Source organism: Ostrea edulis, chromosome 3 (assembly GCF_947568905.1).
Source record: "Ostrea edulis chromosome 3, xbOstEdul1.1, whole genome shotgun sequence".
Classification (NCBI taxonomy): Eukaryota; Metazoa; Mollusca; class Bivalvia; order Ostreida; family Ostreidae; genus Ostrea; species Ostrea edulis.
The window spans coordinates 90,105,676-90,129,142 of record NC_079166.1 but is presented as its reverse complement, the minus strand read 5'-3'; the positions used below and the strand labels follow the sequence as shown (position 1 = coordinate 90,129,142).

The following is a 23,467-nucleotide window of genomic DNA, read 5'->3' as shown; positions in this document are numbered from 1 at the left end:
TGCGTCATTATAACTTTTCTGTAGAACGTTATCGCGTGACGATAGTCATATTTCTTTTTAGCTCTTATTCAATTCAAAGGTATCAAAAGGTGTAGATAACAAGTAGTGATTTATCTCATAAATCCTAATTATGAAAAATACAATACTGAGAGAAGGACAAACAAGGACCCCTGAATGCATCAGAGGTGAGATCAGATGTCTAGCACCCTGGTAGCAGGGGTAAGTATCCCCTGTTGATTGATTAAGGATCTCTCACTGAGGGAGCTAGTATTTCCAAGTTTCCTTGCCCTTGTGTGGACTGTTTTGTAGAACTTTGGCATACATGCTTTGCTCTGAGAGACCCTTCATCATACGATTATAAAGGGCTAGTCACGACAATACACAGACCCTTCATCAGACGGGAATGCTTGTTTACCGACAGTGTACATTATGTTACATGTAATTTATACTGATAAAAAATAGTAGATAGAAATCTGATTGTATAAAAGCCGTCTCTCTCTCTCTCACCCTCTCTCTCTTTCTCTCTCTGCTGGATCTTACTTTTATGATATACAAATATAACATCTCTATTGAGGAACTGTTGTCCCTATTCTATTTTGTCATCTATAGTACTGAGACAGAACATGTAAACTTAACATTAATTATCTTCTCATTTCGAACATTTACTAGCAATTCTAAGATAATGGCTATTTTAATCTTACAACCGATAATCATGACATATACATAGTATTCAGAATGCCCAAAGTCCCAAACAGAAGTATTCATCAGAGACAAAAATGAGAACAGGACTACATGTCACGTGAAACTAACTGATCGCTGCTTGTCTCTCTTCTTCCGGTCGCCATCGTCCTCCTCGCACGAGAGTTCAGTGATCGGATCAAAGTAACTCCCAGACAATGGGAAATAATCCACGGAGGAGGATATTTTGCGCTGCAGACTGCACGTGCTGGCGTAGACATTGTCACTCGTGTCTGTTACTGTAGAGAGTCTACGTTCGTTTTCTTCCTCCTCAAGCTCTGACAATTCGGGATCTTTAGCGCACCACGCGCCGGGTTCTGAAATTACATTGAAATATCAATGTCCTCCTTGGCTACTAATGATGTACCCATGTATGGCTTACTCAAAAGTAGAATTATTTCAGGTTTACAATTGCTAGTTTTCATCATAATGGGAAGCTAGTCATGTGGTGATATATTAAGCAAAATGATCACATGGTGTATAGAGTACAGCGCCACTAAACAAAATGAAAAGCACAGAATGTTTCCTTGCCAAGTCAAAATGAGGAAAATTAAAGCGCATAGTAAAAGTATTTTCAACTGTGTTTTAAGAAAATTTACAACCGCAGAATATGACTCCATAAGAAGTACAGGAGTGTATATGATTTAAAAGAATAGATAGGATAGTACATTTTTAACATTTTCTATTTTACTTCATTTTAACCGAATGTCGCTCTGTTGTGATGTTCTAATATGTATACGGCGTGACCGTTGGACCGAGCGAAGCATGTAATGGTCATTGGAGTGTCCCAAGTGGTAATCATAATTCCGTTAAGTACGGTAGATTATGATTCATTTAAAAACATATATTTTAAATGAAACTTTCCTTGCGCTAAAAACCCAGTAACATCTCAATATTAAAGGGGTTTATATGGGGACAACAGTTTTACAGGATCCGCCTATTCATTGAACGCGGGAAATAAAACGCAAGGCGACGTAAACTGTGCATTGTGATGTCACATTTAGCCTCGACTTTTTTCTCTTTTTCAAAGAAAACAATTATAAACAACAATAATACATTCCGTTTGCAATGAAAAAAGCCGTTATGAAACTAAACAAAATTAACCAATAAATTCAAAATGGTAAAAAAGTAACCGTAATTTTATCGTATCAATCGTAACTACTCGGCTATTTCCGCAACCGCAAATGAATCTTGTTACCGGTTACGGAAAAGGACGAGCGCGTGATCCGATTGTTTATCGTATATTCTTATTCAAAGAAACTCATTAATTCTTTCGTCTATTTAGTCGTATTACGGTTTTATATGTAATTATTTGCTAAAACCTGTTACAATGATAATTATACTATTCACTTTGAACAAACTGAGTGTTTAAATTACGAATTGCACGTCAGAGTCTTCTATTATTGGCATTCAAAATAAAACACGAATAACTGTTGAAGCAGGTAATGAAAAAATAAATGGCGGCGCCCATATGGATCACGAAAATTTCAGTGAACGTATATAGAGATTATCTTTTTTTCTTTTGCTGATTTTGACTTTTTTTCTTTTACATACGTGTTACCTTTAGAGCCTTGCTTTGCGGACGGGCCTTCGGCCCGTCCGAGCTTAGCTCGGTATAATACGTAACAGTTGACTGATTACCTGTATTTCTTTAATCTATTTTTTTTGTATGATACATGTAGTATCGTTTAAGATTTGTATACATGAAGAGATTACAAGCTGTCTGTATATAAAGTTATGATGAAATTACAAACTGTCTGTAAATAAAGTTATGATGAAATTACAAACTGTCTGTATATAAAGTTATGATGAAATTACAAGCTGTCTGTATATAAAGTTTTGATGAAATTACAAGTTTTCTGTATATAAAGTTATGATGAAATTACAAATTGTCTGTAAATAAAGTTATGATGAAATTACAAGCTGTCTGTATATAAAGTTATGATGAAATTACAAGCTGTCTGTATATAAAGTTATGATGAAATTACAAGTTGTCTGTATATAAAGTTATGATGAAATTACAAATTGTCTGTAAATAAAGTTATGATGAAATTACAAGCTGTCTGTATATAAAGTTATGATGAAATTACAAGCTGTCTGTATATAAAGTTATGATGAAATTACAAGCTGTCTATATATAAAGTTATGATGAAATTACAAGCTGTCTGTATATAAAGTTATGATGAAATTACAAGCTGTCTGTAAATAAAGTCTGCTGTGTAGTGTAGTGTGGAATTATTGAATTCCTACACAAGATAAGACAACTTTAGTCATAGACAAAACAACTTTGTCCAAAATCTAAAACATGCAACTGCTAGGTGCAAAGTTTATCGCGAATGAAAACAATTGAAAGAGAATGAAATAGGATATTGCTTCAGGCAAAAGTTGAGAGATATCATCTTCACGTATTTATAGTATACGATGCATTGTATCAAGTCGTTTGACTTCTTATCTACTTGTTTATTTCACACATCTGAATAAAAAAAAATCATATTAATTATAGTGACAAGATTCAATTTCCACAACCTGTTAGCATCTGCGGACTGGAAAATATCAAGGAGGGAGGGGGGAGGGGTGAATGAAGGCAACATTCAGGTAATCAATCAGTGATACGCATGCGTACCTACCTGTAACGAGGACTTTGCAATGTGGAGTCACCTTTCGCACGTTCTTTCGTCTTTGGTCTCCCACGGAATGTCGTCTGAAGGAAACGGAAGTACATACACATGTAAATAAGAGAACCTGGTCTGATCAACACATTAATTTCGGGAAAGTTGAACCGTCTTTGAAAACCAGCTAACTATATAGAGATTTGCATTAGCAAAGAAAACGTAATATACATGTAATTGAATCTGGTACAATAGTCTATGTTACTACTGATAACGTCGGTGAGACTAGATTCACTTTCCACTGGTTAGGTACATGTATATATAGCGTACGTAGATATATTGACTTGTTACAGGCTAGCTATATAGCGTACGTAGATATATTGACTTGTTACAGGCTAGCTATATAGCGTACGTAGATATATTGACTTGCTACAGGCTAGCTATATATCGTAAGTAGATATATTGACTTGTTACAGGCTAGCTATATATCGTAAGTAGATATATTGACTTGCTACAGGCTAGCTGTATAGCATACTTAGATATATTGACTTGCTACAGGTTAGCTAGAGATCGTAAGTAGATATATTGACTTGTTACAGGTTAGCTATATAGCGTACTTGGATATCTTGACTTGTTACAGGTTAGCTATATAGCGTACGTAGATATCTTGACTTGTTACATACTAGCTATAGATCGTAAGTAGATATATTGACTTGTTACAGGCTAGCTATATAGCGTACTTGGATATATTGACTTGCTACAGGTTAGCTATATAGCGTACGTAGATTTATTGACTTGCTACAGGCTAGCTATATAGTATACGTAGAAGATGTTGACTCCATATTAATGCTAGTGATGAATGACTTTCAATGGGAAAGTCTGTATAGTTTAGTAAATATTGAGGAAAGGAATAAACGAATGCATAAGCGAAGATCTAGGGGGCGGTTCGAAAATAGATTAAAACGATTTTGTGAAGATTTCCTACTGATGAATACTTATCAATAATAACTTTATTGAATCTTTCTTATTAACAAACACCTTCTTTTAAAGTTATAACACGAAAGATACATACAAATATTTATATCACTTGCACAGCATAATGTAGAGCGTTTTTAAATCGTATAGGGACGTATAGGTAAAGAACTGATGCGGCATTTCATGTTGAAGCAGTGCTCGAGGCTTCTTTAGCTTACTAACGCCTCCATTTAAAATTTAGATTTAAAAGACTCTCGAATTTCAGTTTTAATGAAGGACGTTTGGCGTAGGAACAATGATCTTAGGTTGGACTCAGCGCTGCAATCTACAATCAAACCCGGAACCTTCCGCATGAGAAGCGAGTACCACTAAGCTTCCGTGACCTAATTAGTACATAACATACAGAGATCTAATTAACAACTTAGTGGCGGATCCAGAAAATTTTGAAACAGGAGAGGTTGCGACCCAAGCTTGTATATTTTCCACCCCCGAAAGGAAGGAAAAGGAAGATCCCAAAATGGTAAAAAAAGACTTTTTAAAACAGAAATTATCCAGACATATAACCCCGTACCCCTCTAGATCCGCCAATAGACAAAGGGGGGGGGGTATAACCCCGTACCCCTCTATATCCGCCAATAGACAAAGGGGGGTATAACTCCGTACCCCTCTAGATCCGCCAATAGACAAAAGGGGGGGGGGGGGGGTTATAATCCCAAACCCCTCTAGATCCGCCAATAGACAAAGGGGAGAGGTTTTATAACCCCGTGCCCCTCTAGATCCGCCAATGTAATCGATATAGATCGAATTAGTGCATTACCTGTGGACGTTCTCGTTTGCGATCTTTTTCTTCTCCTTTGACACCAGTTTCTCCTCCAGTGAGTACCGCCGCTGTCTCTTCTGGTGTGACTGTGACTCAGTCTCAGGAGGTGAACTCCGAATTTTCTCTTCTTTAATGGATTTTGAAATTATTGTCACAGATTCCTTATCAGGCAATGTTATAACTGTCTCCCCAACGGATACTTTCCTCAGGATTTCTTTCCCTGTCTGCACGTGCTGACGTACACTATCGTCTGCGAGATATGCAGAAATGAGGCGGGAACTTCTGGAGTCGGTATCCGCTTCTTTCCCGTCATAATCTTCGCCAGAATTGTTCCTGATGCGTTCCGCAAATGACACTTTTCGAATGGTTGAAATCTCTGAAAAGTTCAAATATGAGGATAAAAAGAAATAAAAGTGCAAAAACAGTTTTAGAAATGGACCGAATAGCTGTTTGACAACACGCTGAATGCATAGTTATTTGATAATGCTTGCAAACAACACTCATGTAAAAAAAAATCCGTTTTCTTACATACTTTTCGAATTTCCAGTGTTTTCTGCCTGGAATAAGAAAAGAGAGCATATTGATTTCAATTGGAAAAAACAATGTACCAAGTCAAAATTAGAACTGAAGGGAAATCACGTGACGGAGCCGTAAGACCATGCTCGTAATGAATAACATACCATGAAACATTTAAACATATCCGTGACGTCACGCAGGGAGTATTCCTTATCGTCCTGGATATCTGTCGTCAGCGATATCTGAAATTGATATCTATACGTGAGTATCGCTTGTCGAAACATATAACATTGGTTGTAGCAAAGTGGGGGCCGATTTAATGGACAATATACCTAAGCCTCGCTTTCTTGGAACATATGTTTGAGTCTCGGTTATGTGAGCGCTGGTTTTTATAGCCTTCATATGCAATTTATACACGAGCACCGGTAGTTATAATATACGTGAGCGGCGGTTGTTATAATATACGTGAGCGGCGGTTGTTATAATATACGTGAGCACCGGTTGTTATAATATACGTGAGCAATAGTTGCTATAATATACACGCGAACAGCAGTTGTTTTAATATATATGTAAGCGCCGGTTGTTTTAATATACATGTAAGCGCCGGTTGTTTTGGTATACATGCAAGCGCCGGTTGGTTTGGTATACATGTAAGCGCCGGTTGTTTTAATATACATGTAAGCGCCGGTTGTTTTGGTATACATGTAAGCGCCAGTTATTTTGGTATACATGTAAGCGCCGGTTGTTTTGGTATACATGTAAGCGCCGGTTGTTTTAATATATATGTAAGCTCCGGTTGTTTTGGTATACATGTAAGCGCCGGTTGTTTTAATATACATGTAAGCGCCGGTTGTTTTGGTATACATGTAAGCGCCGGTTGTTTTGGTATACATGTAAGCGGCGGTTGTTTTGGTATACATGTAAGCGGCGGTTGTTACATGTATAATATACGTGAGCGGCGGTTGTTTTTATATATATGTGAGCACGGATTGATTTGATATACATGACGTGAGTGCAGGTTGTTATAATATACATGTAAGTACCAGTTGTTTTGATATTCATGTGAGCGCCGATTGTTTTAGAATACATGTGAGTACTGGTTTATTTAATATACGTGTGAGCACTGGTTATTTTAAAGAATATGTGAGTACCGGCTGTTATAATAAACATGTGAGAGTCGGTCGTTTCAATATACATGTACAAGTGATCACCAGTTGATATGATATGTAAGTGAGCGACGGTTGTTATGATATACATGTGAGCGCCAGTCGTTTTGAAATTCATGTTGTTACAGCCGCGGTGGTCTGGAGGTTAGAGCGTTCGCCCCGCATGCGGAAAGCCGGGGTTCAAATCCCGGCCGCGACAGACCTACATATGTAAGTCCTTAAGACAGATATTGACAGTTTCATTGCCAAACGCTCGGCATTAGGTGTGAATGTCACGGGTCCTCCGAGATGACCTAGAAAACGGATGTCGTATGTCACAGTAGGTGTGGCACGCTAAAGAACCCTCACTGCTTAATGCCCGTAAGCACCGAGCAAAGCCCCAAATTTGAAGTCCTTCACCGATCTTGGTGACGTCTCCATATGAGTGACAAATTCTCGAGTGAGATGTTAAACAAGATACAATCAATCAATCAATACAATACATGTTAGCGTCGGTCTTTTTAATATATAAGTGTGCGTAGGTTGATATAATATATAAGTAAGCGTCGGTTGATATAATATATAAGTGAACGCCGGTTCTTATAATATATAAGTGAGCGCCGGTTCTTATAATGTATACATGTGAGCGCTGGTTGTTATACTATACATGTGAGCGCTGGTTGTTATACTATGCATGTGAGCGCCAGTTGTTTTGATAAACATGTAAGCACCGGTTGGTATAAGATAATGTGAGCACCGGTTAATTTAATATACACGTCAGCGCCGGCTGTTAATATACAAGAGAGTTGTTTTAATATACGTGTGATCGAAAGTTGTTTTGATATACATGTGAGCACCAGTTGTTTAATATACATGTGAGCACCAGTTATTAAGATATACATGTGAGTGCCAAGTGTTTTAATACGCAAGATATTGTTATAATATATAAGTGAGCGCCGGTTGTAATATATGAGCACAAGTTGTTATGAGATACGTGAGCGCCGGTTCTTATAATATACATGTAAGCGCCTGTTCTTATAATATACATGTCAGCGCCGGTTTTCATAATATACATGTGAGCGCCCGTTATTTCAATATACACGTGGGTGCCGGTTATTATAATATGCATGTGAGCACCGGTTGCTATGATATATACATAAGCGCCGATTGTTATGATATATACATTAGCACCGGTTGTTATAGTATACACGAGAGCGCCGGTTGGTATATTTAAGTGAAAGCCAGTTGTTAGGATATAATTAAGCGGTGGTTGATGGGATATAATTGAGCGCCGGTTGTTATGATATATAAGTGAGCGCCGGTTGTTATGATATATAAGTGAGCGCCGGTTGTTATGATATATAAGTGAGCACCGGTTGTTACAATACGCGTGAGCGCCGCGGTTAGGATACATCAATTTGTTTGGAGGGATTTACTTGTTTGTAAGATAGATAACAATAAGGGATTTCACGCTGTACATTGGGCGTCCATGCTGTATGTGCCTCACACATACACTATATCGTGACTTCATAAGACACGTAAGCTGTCAGTTTCCAAACTTCATACACCTCCCCCCAATCGCTGTATGAATGTGCGCATATAAAGCAAACCATTCTCTTAAGAAACTATCTCTCACAAACAGAAATATCAAAATTAAAAATGCCAATATTTTCTAATCGATTAAGGTAGCATGTAAAGCTGATGTGACGTCATTAACTTCATGTGTAAGTCACACTATTGAAATGAGAATAATTGAATTTTTCTTGTAAAACGCAACTTGATTGGTTGATGTGACTTTATTAACCTTCTTTATGTTGAATGAAAGTTCAAATTTGGACAGTGGGCACTCTTTCATAAACCGCTTCGCGTTTTTTAAAATGTGTAAACTGCCTCAACTTACCCTGTATATTGTATAAAATCGATCCAAGAACAGAAATCGCTGGGACGCTTTAAAATAGGTTACAGAGGAGTTAGAATTACACAAAGTATGTACCATGCTAAAACTGACGAAGTTCAGCTACATGTAAAGCTCAGTCAGTAAGTTTAGCACATCGAATAAACTTTTGATTGATCTAGAATGACTTAGATGTATAGTACTCTTGTACTGCCAAACTCTACTAATGTGTTTATTGTAATATACAATGAAAGGTACAATATAAACCGTTATAAAGGACAGATAGCCCATGTCTTTGCAATGACAACTTGAGATATTTATCTTTCTTAAATGTATTAAATAAATATTTACTAAACCCAAAACGTTTTCATATTTTACTTGTGTCCATTTTATTAGCCTGTCAATTTTCTAAGAGTCATACTTCTAACAAGATGTACACACACACGGCGGGTGTGATTGGTCGACAGGGGATGCTTGCTCCTCCCTAATCCCGCCTCTAGTGTGTCAAGGGGTTCGTGTTTGTCTGATCCCACCTCTGGTGTGTCCAGGGGTCCGTGTTTGTCTGATCCCGCCTCTGGTGTGTCCAGGGGTCCGTGTTTGTCTGATCCCACCTCTAGTGTGTCCAGGGGTCCGTGTTTGTCTGATCCCGCCTCTGGTGTGTCCAGGGGTCTGTGTTTGCCTGATCCCGCCTCTGGTGTGTCCAGGGTTCCGTGTTTGTCTGATCCCGCCTCTGGTGTGTCCAGGGGTCCGTGTTTGTCTGATCCCGTCTCTGATGTGTCCAGGGGTCCGTGTTTGTCTGATCCCGCCTCTGGTGTGTCCAGGGGTCCATGTTTGTCTGATCCCGCCTCTGGTGTGTCCAGGGGTCCGTGTTTGTCTGATCCCGTCTCTGATGTGTCCAGGGGTCCGTGTTTGTCTGATCCCGCCTCTGGTGTGTCCAGGGGTCCATGTTTGTCTGATCCCGCCTCTGGTGTGTCCAGGGGTCCGTGTTTGTCTGATCCCGTCTCTGATGTGTCCAGGGGTCCGTGTTTGTCTGATCCCGCCTCTGGTGTGTCCAGGGGTCCATGTTTGTCTGATCCCGCCTCTGGTGTGTCCAGGGGTCCGTGTTTGTCTGATCCCGCCTCTGATGTGTCCAGGGGTCCGTGTTTGTCTGATCCCGTCTCTGATGTGTCCAGGGGTCTGTGTTTGCCTGATCCCGCCTCTGATGTGTCCAGGGGTCTGTGTTTGCCTGATCCCGCCTCTGATGTGTCCAGGGGTCCGTGTTTGTCTGATCCCGCCTCTGGTGTGTCCAGGGGTCCGTGTTTGTCTGATCCCGCCTCTGGTGTGTCCAGGGGTCCGTGTTTGTCTGATCCCGCCTCTGGTGTGTCCAGGGGTCCGTGTTTGTCTGATCCCGCCTCTGGTGTGTCCAGGGGTCCGTGTTTGTCTGATCCCGTCTCTGGTGTGTCCAGGGGTCCGTGTTTGTCTGATCCCGTCTCTGGTGTGTCCAGGGGTCCGTGTTTGTCTGATCCCGCCTCTGATGTGTCCAGGGGTCCGTGTTTGTCTGATCCCGCCTCTGATGTGTCCAGGGGTCCGTGTTTGTCTGATCCCGCCTCTGATGTGTCCAGGGGTCCGTGTTTGTCTGATCCCGCCTCTGATGTGTCCAGGGGTCCGTGTTTGTCTGATCCCGTCTCTGATGTGTACAGGGGTCCGTGTTTGTCTGATCCCGCCTCTGATGTGTCCAGGGGTCCGTGTTTGTCTGATCCCGCCTCTGATGTGTCCAGGGGTCCGTGTTTGTCTGATCCCGTCTCTGATGTGTCCAGGGGTCCGTGTTTGTCTGATCCCGCCTCTGATGTGTCCAGGGGTCCGTGTTTGTCTGATCCCGCCTCTGATGTGTCCAGGGGTCCGTGTTTGTCTGATCCCGTCTCTGATGTGTCCAGGGGTCCGTGTTTGTCTGATCCCGTCTCTGGTGTGTCCAGGGGTCCGTGTTTGTCTGATCCCGTCTCTGGTGTGTCCAGGGGTCCGTGTTTGTCTGATCCCGCCTCTGATGTGTCCAGGGGTCCGTGTTTGTCTGATCCCGCCTCTGATGTGTCCAGGGGTCCGTGTTTGTCTGATCCCGCCTCTGATGTGTCCAGGGGTCCGTGTTTGTCTGATCCCGCCTCTGATGTGTCCAGGGGTCCGTGTTTGTCTGATCCCGTCTCTGATGTGTACAGGGGTCCGTGTTTGTCTGATCCCGCCTCTGATGTGTCCAGGGGTCCGTGTTTGTCTGATCCCGCCTCTGATGTGTCCAGGGGTCCGTGTTTGTCTGATCCCGTCTCTGATGTGTCCAGGGGTCCGTGTTTGTCTGATCCCGCCTCTGATGTGTCCAGGGGTCCGTGTTTGTCTGATCCCGCCTCTGATGTGTCCAGGGGTCCGTGTTTGTCTGATCCCGTCTCTGATGTGTCCAGGGGTCCGTGTTTGTCTGATCCCGTCTCTGATGTGTCCAGGGGTCCGTGTTTGTCTGATCCCGTCTCTGATGTGTACAGGGGTCCGTGTTTGTCTGATCCCGTCTCTGATGTGTACAGGGGTCCGTGTTTGTCTGATCCCGTCTCTGATGTGTCCAGGGGTCCGTGTTTGTCTGATCCCGTCTCTGATGTGTCCAGGGGTCCGTGTTTGTCTGATCCCGTCTCTGATGTGTACAGGGGTCCGTGTTTGTCTGATCCCGTCTCTGATGTGTCCAGGGGTCCGTGTTTGTCTGATCCCGCCTCTGATGTGTCCAGGGGTCCGTGTTTGTCTGATCCCGTCTCTGATGTGTACAGGGGTCCGTGTTTGCCCTACTCTTGATTCTGTATTATGGGGTATATGTTGATTGATTGAGGTTTTCCGCCACACTCAACAATTTTTCAGTTATCTGGTGGCGCCCAGTTTTTATTGGTGGAAGAGAGAACAGATACAATGTACCTGGGAAGAGACCACCGACCTTCCGAAAGTAAACTGGGAAACTTTCTCACTTACCGGCGCGAGCGGGATTCGAACCCACGCCGACAGAGGTGAGAGGCAGTGTGATTTTGAGCGCGATGTTCTAACCACTCGGCCACAGAGGCTCCTATAGGGTATATGAGATTGATCACTGTTCGTTATCTTCACCTTTGTACAACCCTATTCGAGCGGTTAACGTTTACATAGCATTTGATCAAATATCATTGAAATGACGTGACCTCCGATAACATAACAGCGCGCGTATGTCTGTGGTTGATCTTTATTTAGCATTCCAACCTTTACTTTAAATAATCAGAATATATCATCAGACATATGACGGTGTAATTGACATTTGAGATCCCCATTATGCCATTAGTTTTTAGCGGTGTCGTTATTACCTTAACAATGAACGATGCAGTTATTGACCTTTAGATATTGTCTGTGTCGTTCTTATTACCTTATTGCAATCGAAGGCTCATAGTGAACTTTTCTGATCAAAATTTCTCCATTGTCTGTCGGGGTTAGTGTTGTAAATGTTTGATATTTTCATTTTCTTCCGAAGAATCAGATAAACCAATTGTAGAGAAAGGTTCAAATCCATTTTAAAGATGATATAATCAACAAATATCAGTCATTAGATTTCGTGAGACTCACATTTTCGTAGATTCCGTGAGTACATGTATCCGAAACCAAATCCACGAAATCGTATCTCAACGAAACCGTGAATTCTTAACGATCCACGAAATCATAACTCAATACAACCGTGAATTCTTCACGATCCACGAAATTATATCTCAACGAAACCGTGAATTCTTAACGATCCACGAAATTATATCTCAACGAAATCGTGAGATCTTAACAATCCACGAAATCGTATCTCAAGGAAATCGTGAAATCTTAACAATCCACGAAATCGTATCTCAACGAAACTGTGAAATCTTAACAATCCACGAAATCATAACTCAACGAAACCGTGAATTCTTAACGATCGACGAAATTATATGTGAACGAAACCGTGAATTCTTAACGATCCACGAAATTATATCTCAACGAAATCTTGAAATCTTAACAATCCACGAAATCGTATCTCAACGAAACCGTGAAATCTTAACAATCCACGAAATTATATCACAACCAACCTATGAAATCTTTACAATCCACGAAATTATATCTCAACGAAACCGTGAAATCTTAACAATCCACGAAATCGTATCTCAACGAAACCGTGAATTCTTAACGATCCACGAAATTATATCTCACCGAAATCGTGAGATCTTAACAATCCACGAAATCGTATCTCAAGGAAATCGTGAAATCTTAAAAATCCACGAAATCGTATCTCAACGAAACCGTGAAATCTTAACAATCCACGAAATCATAACTCAACGAAACCGTGAATTCTTAACGATCCACGAAATTATATCTCAACGAAATCTTGAAATCTTAACAATCCACGAAATTATATCACAACCAACCCATGAAATCTTTACAATTCACGAAATCATATCTCAAAGAAACCGTGAAATCTTAACAATCCACGAAATCGTATCTCAACGAAACCGTGAAATCTTAACAATCCACGAAATTATGTCACAGCGAAACCGTGAAATCTTAAGAATCCACGAATTTATATCTCACCGAAACTGTAAAATTTTAACAATCAGCGAAATTATATCTCAATAAAACCGTAAAATTTTAGCAATCCACGTAAATTATATCTCAAAGAAACCGTGAAATCTTAACGATCCACAAAATCATAACTCAACGAAACCGTAAAATTTTAACGATCCACGTAAATTGAGTTCAACGAACTTAAAATGATTCCACAGTAGTAAGAATGGGCTGAAAAAACTCAACACCCTACCCACAAACAAAAAACTGAACACCCTACCCACAAACAAAAAACTGAACACCCTACCCACAAACAAAAAACTGAACACCCTACCCACAAACAAAAAACTGAACACACTACTCACAAAGAAAAAACTGAACACCCTACCCACAAACAAAAAACTGAACACCCTACCCACAAAGAAAAAACTGAACACCCTACCCACAAAGAAAAAACTGAACACCCTACCCACAAACAAAAACTGAACACCCTACCCACAAAGAAAAAACTGAACACCCTACCCACAAACAAAAAACTGAACACCCTACCCACAAAGAAAAAACTGAACACCCTACTCACAAAGAAAAAACTGAACACCCTACTCACAAAGAAAAAACTGAACACCCTACCCACAAAGAAAAAACTGAACACCCTACCCACAAAGAAAAAACTGAACACCCTACCCACAAAGAAAATACTGAACACCCTACCCAAAAAGAAATAACTGAACACCCTACCCACAAAGAAAAAACTGAACACCCTACCCACAAAGAAAAAACTGAACACTCTACCCACAAAGAAAAAATGAACACCCTACCCATAAAGAAAAAACTGAACACCCTACCCACAAAGAAAAAAAGGAACGCCCTACCCACAAAGAAAAAACTGAACACCTTACCCACGAAGAAAATAAGGAACACTCTACCCACAAAGAAAAAACTGAACACCCTACCCACAAAGAAAAAACTGAACAACCTACCCACAAAGAAAAAACTTAACACCTTACCCACAAAGAAAAAAATGAACACCCTATTCACAAAGAAAAAACTCAACACCCTACCCACAAAGAAAAAAAAGGAACACCCTACCCACAAAGAAAAAACTAAACACCCTACCCACAAAGAAAAAACTGAACACCCTACCCACAAAGAAAAAAAGGAACACCCTACCCACAAAGAAAACACTCAACACCCTACCCAAAAAGAAAAAACTAAACACCCTACCCACAAAGAAAAAACTAAACACCCTACCCACAAAGAAAAAACTGAACACCCTACCCACAAAGAATGAAATGAACACCCTACCCACAAAGAAAAAAACTAAACACCCTACCCACAAAGAAAAAAAAACTAAACACCCTACCCACAAAGAAAAAAAAGGAACACCCTACCCACAAAGAAAAAAAAAGGAAAACAAGAAACTTGCCAGACATATTTTTTCTATACGGAGGACCTCCCAGGGGCCGAGATAGGCCAAAGTTTAACATCGATCTTATAGCAGAACACTTTGAAATCTCTTAAAAAATCACAAAGCTACAGGACATTGCCAAGATTGATACGTAATCATCCTCGTATAGCGTAATGCTCTCAGGGCGGGGGCACAAGGGGGGTTAAAATATTTGAAAATCTTTTTCTAAACAACGAAGATAGTACAAAATGTCAAATTGATATGAAGGCATCCTCATGTGTGCTTTCAGCATTGTTCATTATAGTTACCATAATATCTGAGGCACGGATATGGAGTCACACTATGTAGGGATTACAAGTTTTACATTGGTTGCGTTAAATGAAAACCTTTTCATGTGGAGTTAAATTTTATTATTCCATGACTCATAGGAACAGGACTTAACCGTAAAGGTTCAAAGTTTAAAATTGCTTGTATATTTTTGAGTTACAATCTATCTGAATCTAAATGTATACAAGTTTACATCACTGATAAATCGATATGCATATAACCACTAACAGGCGTTCACTTCATATTTTCGGTGCTCAGGTGAGCGATGTGACCCGTAGTCCTGTTGGTGCTCAGGTGAGAGAGGTGACTCGCGGTCCTCAGGTGAACGATGTGGTTCATGGATCTCTCGATGTTTGACAAAGTTGTCGAAACTGACAGAATTGTTAAAGCCAGGTCACGTGATGGGCCTCGGTAAAATCTTTCAATGGGATCTGAAGTGCTTGTCATTGTCATTATTGCGACATTTACGGCTGTTTAAACATATAGTCAGGAGTTACCTCCCGCTTTGCCTGGGCCACTGCATTTCGGTGTCGGTGATCGAGATTGTTAGCACAGCATATAAAAAGAAATGACTTGTTTCAGAGAGGCAAAGTGGCGGGGCAATGTTACAAAGGGCAGTGGTGCATTGAATTCGACGGCTTCATCTCACCTGACACAGGACCGGGGTCAGTGTAACACAGTAGGTCAGTAACCATGGTTACAGACTGTATATTGAGCATTACAGACGGCGATGAAACAGGGAATCGGAAAATAGCAGAAATTTTCACACTGTTGCACTAACCGAAAATGAAAATGGGTTACCTGTTTTTGTCCCAGAAGCAATGCGTTGAGAGTGACTTTCTCGTTGCCTAGCTGGCAGTTGAATGACCTTGATAGTACTCCGTACACCCGGGTGGTACCATTAGACAGAGATAAACGGCGAGGTACTGAAACAGAAAAGAAATATTGTAACCCCAATAAACTGGGCGATACCATTAAAGAGGAAATATGGCGAGGTACTGAAAACAGACAAAAATATTGTAACCAGACAATAACGTTAGAGAAATAAACGGCAAGGTCCTGAAAACACAAAAATATTGTAACCAGGCAGTACTGCAAAACAAGGATATACAGTGGGATGCGAAAAAAAAAAATCATTAGTTCATTTCAATTATGTAAATCATTAATTTTCGAGAAGAACGAATTTCGTTTTGTTCATGCTATGGATAAACTCTAGAACTGAAATCTTCATGATCGTTGAAGACTGATCGAAAACCCAAAACAACAACAACAAAAGTTATTCAACATTAAAATGAATTCCTCACGAACACGCTTACTTTCCTCAGTCAACGAAAATGTCATCCTATGAATTAATCAATTACACGTGCAGTTCAGTCCATTGCGATGGTCGGTTTCTAATATTTCTCCAATCAATTATTAGTCGCTGTCGGGCATATGTTGAATCATATTTTTTTTTTTTTTTTTTTTTTTTTTACAGAGGATCGATTATTACAACCATATAATCTAAGTTTAATCTCAGTGAGATTCGTCGAAAATGGATATTTGAACTGAAGCCGCTTCCGAATCTCAAATCAATGTCATTAACCAAGTGATTTGGGAAATCTTGCCTGAACGTCAGCCGCTTGTTGCGATTAAAAAGGGTTAAACTGAATTTCTTGCCTGCTTCAACTATTCGCCTCAGATATCCTATTAACTCCCTATCACAACGAAACATCTATTTCTTACCTTTACATAGTGTAAATCGCACAGTAAATAAAGTTGGCTATTTTTTAACCTATTACAAATGACCACCAATTCTTCTTTACCTTCTCAACACTGAAGAGTGCCGATAGTTTAGTACGCCTTCAAATAGATTGGTTAAAAATTACACAGTTTTGTTTTTATTGCTTTAATTCTTATATTTAAATGCTTTGTATAAATTAATTGTCATCCAGTAAGTTCTGTACCTCCAGTTGTAGTACAAACTATTATGAAATACACTATCGGAACTCTTCAATTTAATTTTGTTAGAGGACTGGTGAACAGCTTTGCTATGGTGTTGTATTCCCAGAGAACCGGTGCATTGTATTTTATCCTATACTTCATTACATTTCATACCGATTGTTAGGCCGTCCGTGGCACATTGGTTTTGACTACGGATAACTCCGTTTACCTGATCAAGATACATGTATAGGGCTTACGGCGGCTGTGACCGGTCGACAGGGGATGCTTACTCCTCCTAGGCACCTGACCCCACCTCTAGTGTGCCCAGGGGTCACTGTTTGCCCATCTATCTATTTTGTATTGCTTATGGGTTTATGAGATTGATCACTGTTTGATATCTTCGCCTATCATACACACATTACAGCAGCATTCTGAACTTACAATAATTACATCATCATTTCCTTCGTGATCAGTTTGTTATGATGCAATGTGAAGATAACGAACAGTGATCAATCTCATAACTCCTATAAGCAATACAAAATAGATAGTTGGGCAAACACGGACCCTTGGACACACCTGAATGGGATTAGGTGCCTAGGAGGAGTAGGCATCCCCTGTTGACCGGTCACACCCGCCGTGAGCCCTATATCCTGATAAAATTTTGTCTAATGAAGTCAGAGAAATGTCCCGTTTGTTGGTTATCCACCAGAAAATATCCCACAGCCCAGATAACAAGTCCAGAATGAAGAGTAGTTGTGGCGTACACAACCAAACAAATGTAGAAGCCCAGTTGACTAAAACTAAAAAAAAACTAAAAAAACAAAAACAACCCAGGGCACTAGAAACAATAACAACAGGGGTGTCATTAGATAACTATTTCTCCTGTTAGAAGCTTGCGTTCATTCGTCAGAGATTGCCCGGGTGTTTGTGATATGTTTATGATGCATATGTTTCTGATTTTGGGGTTTGAGGAATTCAGAATTCAGACAAAATATGAAATTAATTAAGTGAATTGGCTACACGACCCACCTTGTTGTGTAATATCCAGACCGTCCCAGTCAATTTCCGGTTCTACTATTATTTTCTTCGGTCCACCAGATTTGCCTCCCTTGTCCACCACCACACCAACCTCCACCATGATGACGGGTTTGTCCAAAATGAAGTCCACTAGCTGTGGACAGTCGCTGGGATTAAGAAGGACTGCGGACAGATGGATTAAGTATACCTGCTGGGGATTATCGTCTGACGTCACAGAGAGCTCGCTCCGGCGCTTAAAGCGCGAGGTTTTACGGGACTGAAAAGAAAAATCTAATATGATCAATGTGAAAACGTAGTACACTCAACGAACCTTAGGCTCATAATGAAGGTCATGGTAAAATAATTTGAGCATATTTTGTTTGACTTTGTGAGTTTTGCTTTACGTTCCAATGGAGAATTTGGCACTCATTTATAGACATCATGAGTTATAGGCGAAAAACCACGTCTTTTGACCTATGTATTACAATAAAGGCCACAGTAGCAAAGGTTCTTTAACGTGCCAACACCTACAGCGTCACATAGCCTCCGTTTTAAGGGTCATATCCAAACGAATATCGATACTTTTATTTCTAATACCTCACACCCGTAGTCACCTGTGTTAAGTCAATACCGGTCACCGATTATTACCTGTGTTAATACCAGCCACCTATAAATACCTGTGTTAATACCGGACACCTATTATTACCCGTGTTAATACCGGACACCTATTATTACCTGTGTTAAGTTATTCTACATACATGTAGTTACTAGAGTAAGTAGTCACTAGAGTACAGAGCTAAATGTATAGTGGATTACTAATTTGAATATACACCGATATTAAACATCAAAAACTGTGTACTCAGGATTGTGGAGCGTAGAGTCGTACAGTGTAGTATATATCTGTACATTGTAGTACATATCTGTACAGTGTAGTATAGATCAGTACATTGTAGTATAGATATGTACAGTGTAGTATAGATCTGTACATTGTAGTATAGACCTGTACATTGTAGTATAGATCTGTACATTGTAGTATAGACCTGTACATTGTAGTATAGATCTGTACATTGTAGTATAGATCTGTACAGTGTAGTATAGATCTGTATATTGTAGTATAGATCTGTATATTGTAGTATAGATCTGTACAGTGTAGCATAGATCTGTACATTGTAGTATATATCAGTACATTGTAGTATAGATCTGTATATTGTAGTATAGATCTGTATATTGTAGTATAGATCTGTACAGTGTAGCATAGATCTGTACAGTGTAGTGACGATCTGTACAGTGTAGTATATATCTGTACATTGTAGTATAGACCTGTACAGTGTAGTATAGATCTGTATATTGTAGTATATATCTGTACATTGTAGTATAGATCTGTACAGTGTAGTATAGATCTGTACAGTGTAGTATAGATCTGTATATTGTAGTATAGATCTGTATATTGTAGTATAGATCTGTACAGTGTAGTATATACCTGTACAGTGTAAAATAGATCTGTACATTGTAGTATAAATCTGTACATTGTAGTATAGATCTGTACAGTGTAGTATAGACCTGTACATTGTAGTATATATCAGTACATTGTAGTATAGACCTGTACATTGTAGTATAGATCTGTATATTGTAGTATAGACCTGTACATTGTAGTATAGATCTGTACATTGTAGTATAGATCTGTACAGTGTAGTATAGATCTGTATATTGTAGTATAGATCTGTATATTGTAGTATAGATCTGTATATTGTAGTATAGATCAGTACATTGTAGTATAGATCTGTATAGTGTAGTATAGATCTGTATAGTGTAGTATAGATCTGTACAGTGTAGTATAGACCTGTACATTGTAGTATAGATCTGTACAGTGTAGTGTAGATCTGTACAGTGTAGTATATATCTGTACATTGTAGTATAGATCTGTACAGTGTAGTGTAGATCTGTACAGTGTAGTATATATCTGTACAGTGTAGTATAGATCTGTACATTGTAGTATATATCAGTATATTGTAGTATAGACCTGTACAGTGTAGTATAGATCTGTACATTGTAGTATAGACCTGTACATTGTAGTATATATCTGTACAGTCTAGTATTGATCTGTACAGTGTAGTATAGATCTGTACAGTGTAGTATAGATCTGTACATTTTTGTATATATCTGTACATTGTAGTATAAATTTGTGGAGTGTAGTATAAACCTGTACATTGTAGTATAGATTTATACATTGTAGTATAGACTTGTTCACCGTAGTATAGATTTGTGCATTGTTGTATACACCTGTACAGTGTAGTATAGATCTGTACATTGTAGAATATATCGGTACATTGTTGTATAGATATGTACATTGTTGTATAGATATGTACATTGTAGTATAGACCTGTACAGTGTAGTATACATCTGTACAGTGTAGTATAGATCTGTACCTTGGAGTATAGACCGGTATATTGAAATATAGATCTGTACATTGGGGTACTTACCTGCATTTTTGTACCTGTGTCTCCTAAATCCGGAGAATCCTCTTTCACTATTGTTCTTGTTTCCACAACAACAGGAGAAACAGTAGCTGAAATATATCAACTTCGTATAATCCACCAGCTTTCGCTTACAATATTATGTTCATTAGTGATCGATTTCTTCAAATAACGAATGCAGTTAATAGTGCTTATAAAAGTCATATAACAATACATTAATATCGCATTTATACCAAGATAGCTCATACGAATTCATGTGAATATCTAGTATTACATTTTCACCATTAATTTGTAAATATCAAATTCCAGGACAAAAGATCGTCACCAAAATACTTGTTCAATTGATTTACGCCCCTCTAGAATATGTTATTCGTATTTAGATGTCACCAACCGTATGTAAAGTGCCACAGATTTACACCTAATGCATGTTGTATATGGGGCGTAGCAACGGTGTGGCTTATATCATTATAACAACGATTTCTGCGACACGGGATCTCGGTTGCTATGGTGTCATCCGAGAGACTCGCGACTCTCACATCTAAAAGTCGAACCTTTGGCGAAGGCACAGTCAATATTTATTTCTCTTTCAAGTAGGATACGCTCAAGGGAGGGGTACTTGATGTTTATTTCTGTGTTTTAGACAGGACACGCTTAATGTAAGAGCAGGCCTCAAAGTCATGACTTCCACGTCAGGAAGGAACCGCCCTAACTACGGGACCCCGATGGCCGGTATGAAATGTGGGCTATATACTGTTATCTGCAACGCATTACGTATACGTTTTGGGGGTAATAAAATCCCGAGTATATATTACTATACCAAAATATACCCGATTGGACAATATCGTATGCTTCAAACGACTTATTCTGTTATACCATTTCTCTTTTAATTCATTTGTTCCTTTTTCATATATACATGTCTATATCAATATTTTAACAAAACATGTGCTCTAATTATCAAAAATATTATTCACGAAATTAAAATATTTACATCATGCTATTATAGCATCTAACATCAAGACGTTGCAAGCAACGCTCCACAGTAAAATCCCCGATTTTCTCGTAGCGCGTTGCAAATAACAGGAGTACATATAGCGATTATTCTTATTTCCTCGTTTAAGAATCGATACATACTAAATGCACATAAAGGGGAAGTTTCCCCGGGAAGAGGGTTTTCTTGGGGGTACCATATCAGAGAAAACGGGGTTTGGTTTCTTTTGGGGGATCAAGCTAGATAAGTTTATTAGACGGACTGTGCTTCCAACACAATGTCATATTCAAAACATTTGGTACCAGTCTATTTTTCAATCATTTGATCTTGAGCGACGAAAGCACATCACGAAAACCAAGATTTGAGAGATCAGGGGATTCTTACTCTTCCTACGTACCTGACCCCACCTCTGGTGTGTCCAGTGTCCGTGTTTGCCCAACTATCTATTTTGTATTGCTTATAGGAGTTATGAGATTGATGACTGTTCGTTATCTTCACCTTTTATCATGCCTCCACGCCACGTGTGGGAAGTGGAAAACGAGAGCGAGAAGGGGAAGAGAAGTTTGGGATATTTTACGTATTTAATATGATATATTCTTTTAAACAACAGACAATTTTCCATAGTAAGTCCTTGTACTTTTTTTATCGTTCTCTGCAATAACTGGAACTCACTAACAATGTATAAAGCAGACTAGGTCATAACAATAAAGATCATACATGTATATAGAAAATACTGATGCAAACAGAAGATGACAAAATCAAGAAAAAGACACATAAACTTACTTACCATAGCACGTACAGGAAGCTCCCATGATTTTGCATCAATATCAGATTGGTACGACTATGAACACTGAGACAAGCATGTGGATCACTAGGAATAAATAAAGTATATCAGAACGTGATGCTTACGTCACAAAAGCAAGAGGCGTCTGAAATTCAATCAACCAATGGTAAACACTCTGACATTTCTGAAATGTCATGCATCCATTGAATTAACACATAATGCAATGTACATTCACTATCGCGATGGCAGCGGCACCAAGAACATTTTGTAAATTGCACGTTTAAACATCCCTACCCTATATATGTTGTTTACACACCGTGATGTAACGACATCTACAAGGTATTCAGTACCTACTACCGGAAACAAACTTTGATTCGCGTGCAAAAAATCTTCGTGAGGTTCGCGAGAACCTCTTCCATAATATTTCTCGACGCTAACTTGTCTTTAATCTTTTGTTAAAGGTCATTTCAGTCGCAAAACTAGTCGCTGTGAACCCGTTTTTCACTCGTTAATCGCGAAACAAAGTCCTCGCCAATAACAGTTGGTTTAGTACATGTTGATGGCTTGTTTAAGTTCTGACCTGGTTTAAAAACTTAAGACTTAAAAATTGTATTGAATCTTTAGATATATTGTGTTCAGGCTGAGTATTGTGTATTAGGAACATGGGTAAGGCAGACATTAGCGTGGATAAATATACACAAAATACAGAAATAGAAATAGTACTGTATCTCAGAAAAAAAGACAATTTCTGGAAGCAATTCTACTCATTCTCATTGTGAAGATCGAAATTAATGAAGAAGTGAATACGGAAAGAGGGCGTGAACTCCTTATCTTCATAAACATAAAAGACAATTTCATCTTCTACTCATCGGCTAAAAGAAGTATGTCAATGCAGTATGGCTCGATCAATATGAAATGTTTCTCATATAACAGGTTTTTTGGCAGGTCCATCAATAAACGGGTTTTTGAAATAATAGGGTAATATCAATAGTAAACAAAAGTGACACACGGGACTCGGCGGCGCAATGTATACCTGCGGAATCCAGGTTTTACGCGTGAAAGTGTTCAAGTAAAAGAAAGGAATTATATAGAAAAAAGGGAGTGGTGTCGTCAGAACACCCAGGGCGGAAAGAGGAAGTGGTCTATTCAAAACAAACAGGACAGAAAGAGGAAGTGGTCTATTCAAAACAAACAGGACAGAAAGAGGGAGTGGTCTATTCAAAACAAACAGGACGGAAGGAAGGATTGGTCTAGTCAGAACTCATAGGATGGAAAGTGGGTGTGGTTTCATCAGTGCACAACAGGAT

General features: G+C 39.4%; 1 protein-coding gene across 1 annotated transcript; it reads right to left on the bottom strand.

Annotated features, from left to right (window-relative positions):
• Positions 1–689: 689 nt before the first annotated feature.
• On the bottom strand, positions 690–22,188 carry LOC125673696 (uncharacterized). Its single transcript, XM_048910384.2, has 9 exons — positions 22,164–22,188; positions 20,395–20,480; positions 17,927–18,191; positions 15,776–15,900; positions 5,823–5,900; positions 5,675–5,699; positions 5,140–5,518; positions 3,366–3,439; positions 690–1,055 (listed from the first exon to the last, which is right to left on the bottom strand). The coding sequence occupies exons 1-9, from the start codon at positions 22,186–22,188 to the stop codon at positions 796–798; spliced, it is 1,317 nt and encodes a 438-aa protein (XP_048766341.2). The 3' UTR covers positions 690–795.
• Between the last annotated feature and the right edge of the window lie 1,279 nt (positions 22,189–23,467).

Excerpts from the sequence above, each read along its gene's own strand:
- LOC125673696 (XM_048910384.2), bottom strand. The coding sequence starts at position 22,188 with ATGGGAGCTTCCTGTACGTGCTATG. Across the intron at positions 15,901-17,926 it reads TCTGGATATTACACAACAAG|TACCTCGCCGTTTATCTCTG; the intron begins GTGGGTCGTGTA and ends TTTCTGTTTCAG. Across the intron at positions 1,056-3,365 it reads TTGCAAAGTCCTCGTTACAG|AACCCGGCGCGTGGTGCGCT; the intron begins GTAGGTACGCAT and ends ATGTAATTTCAG.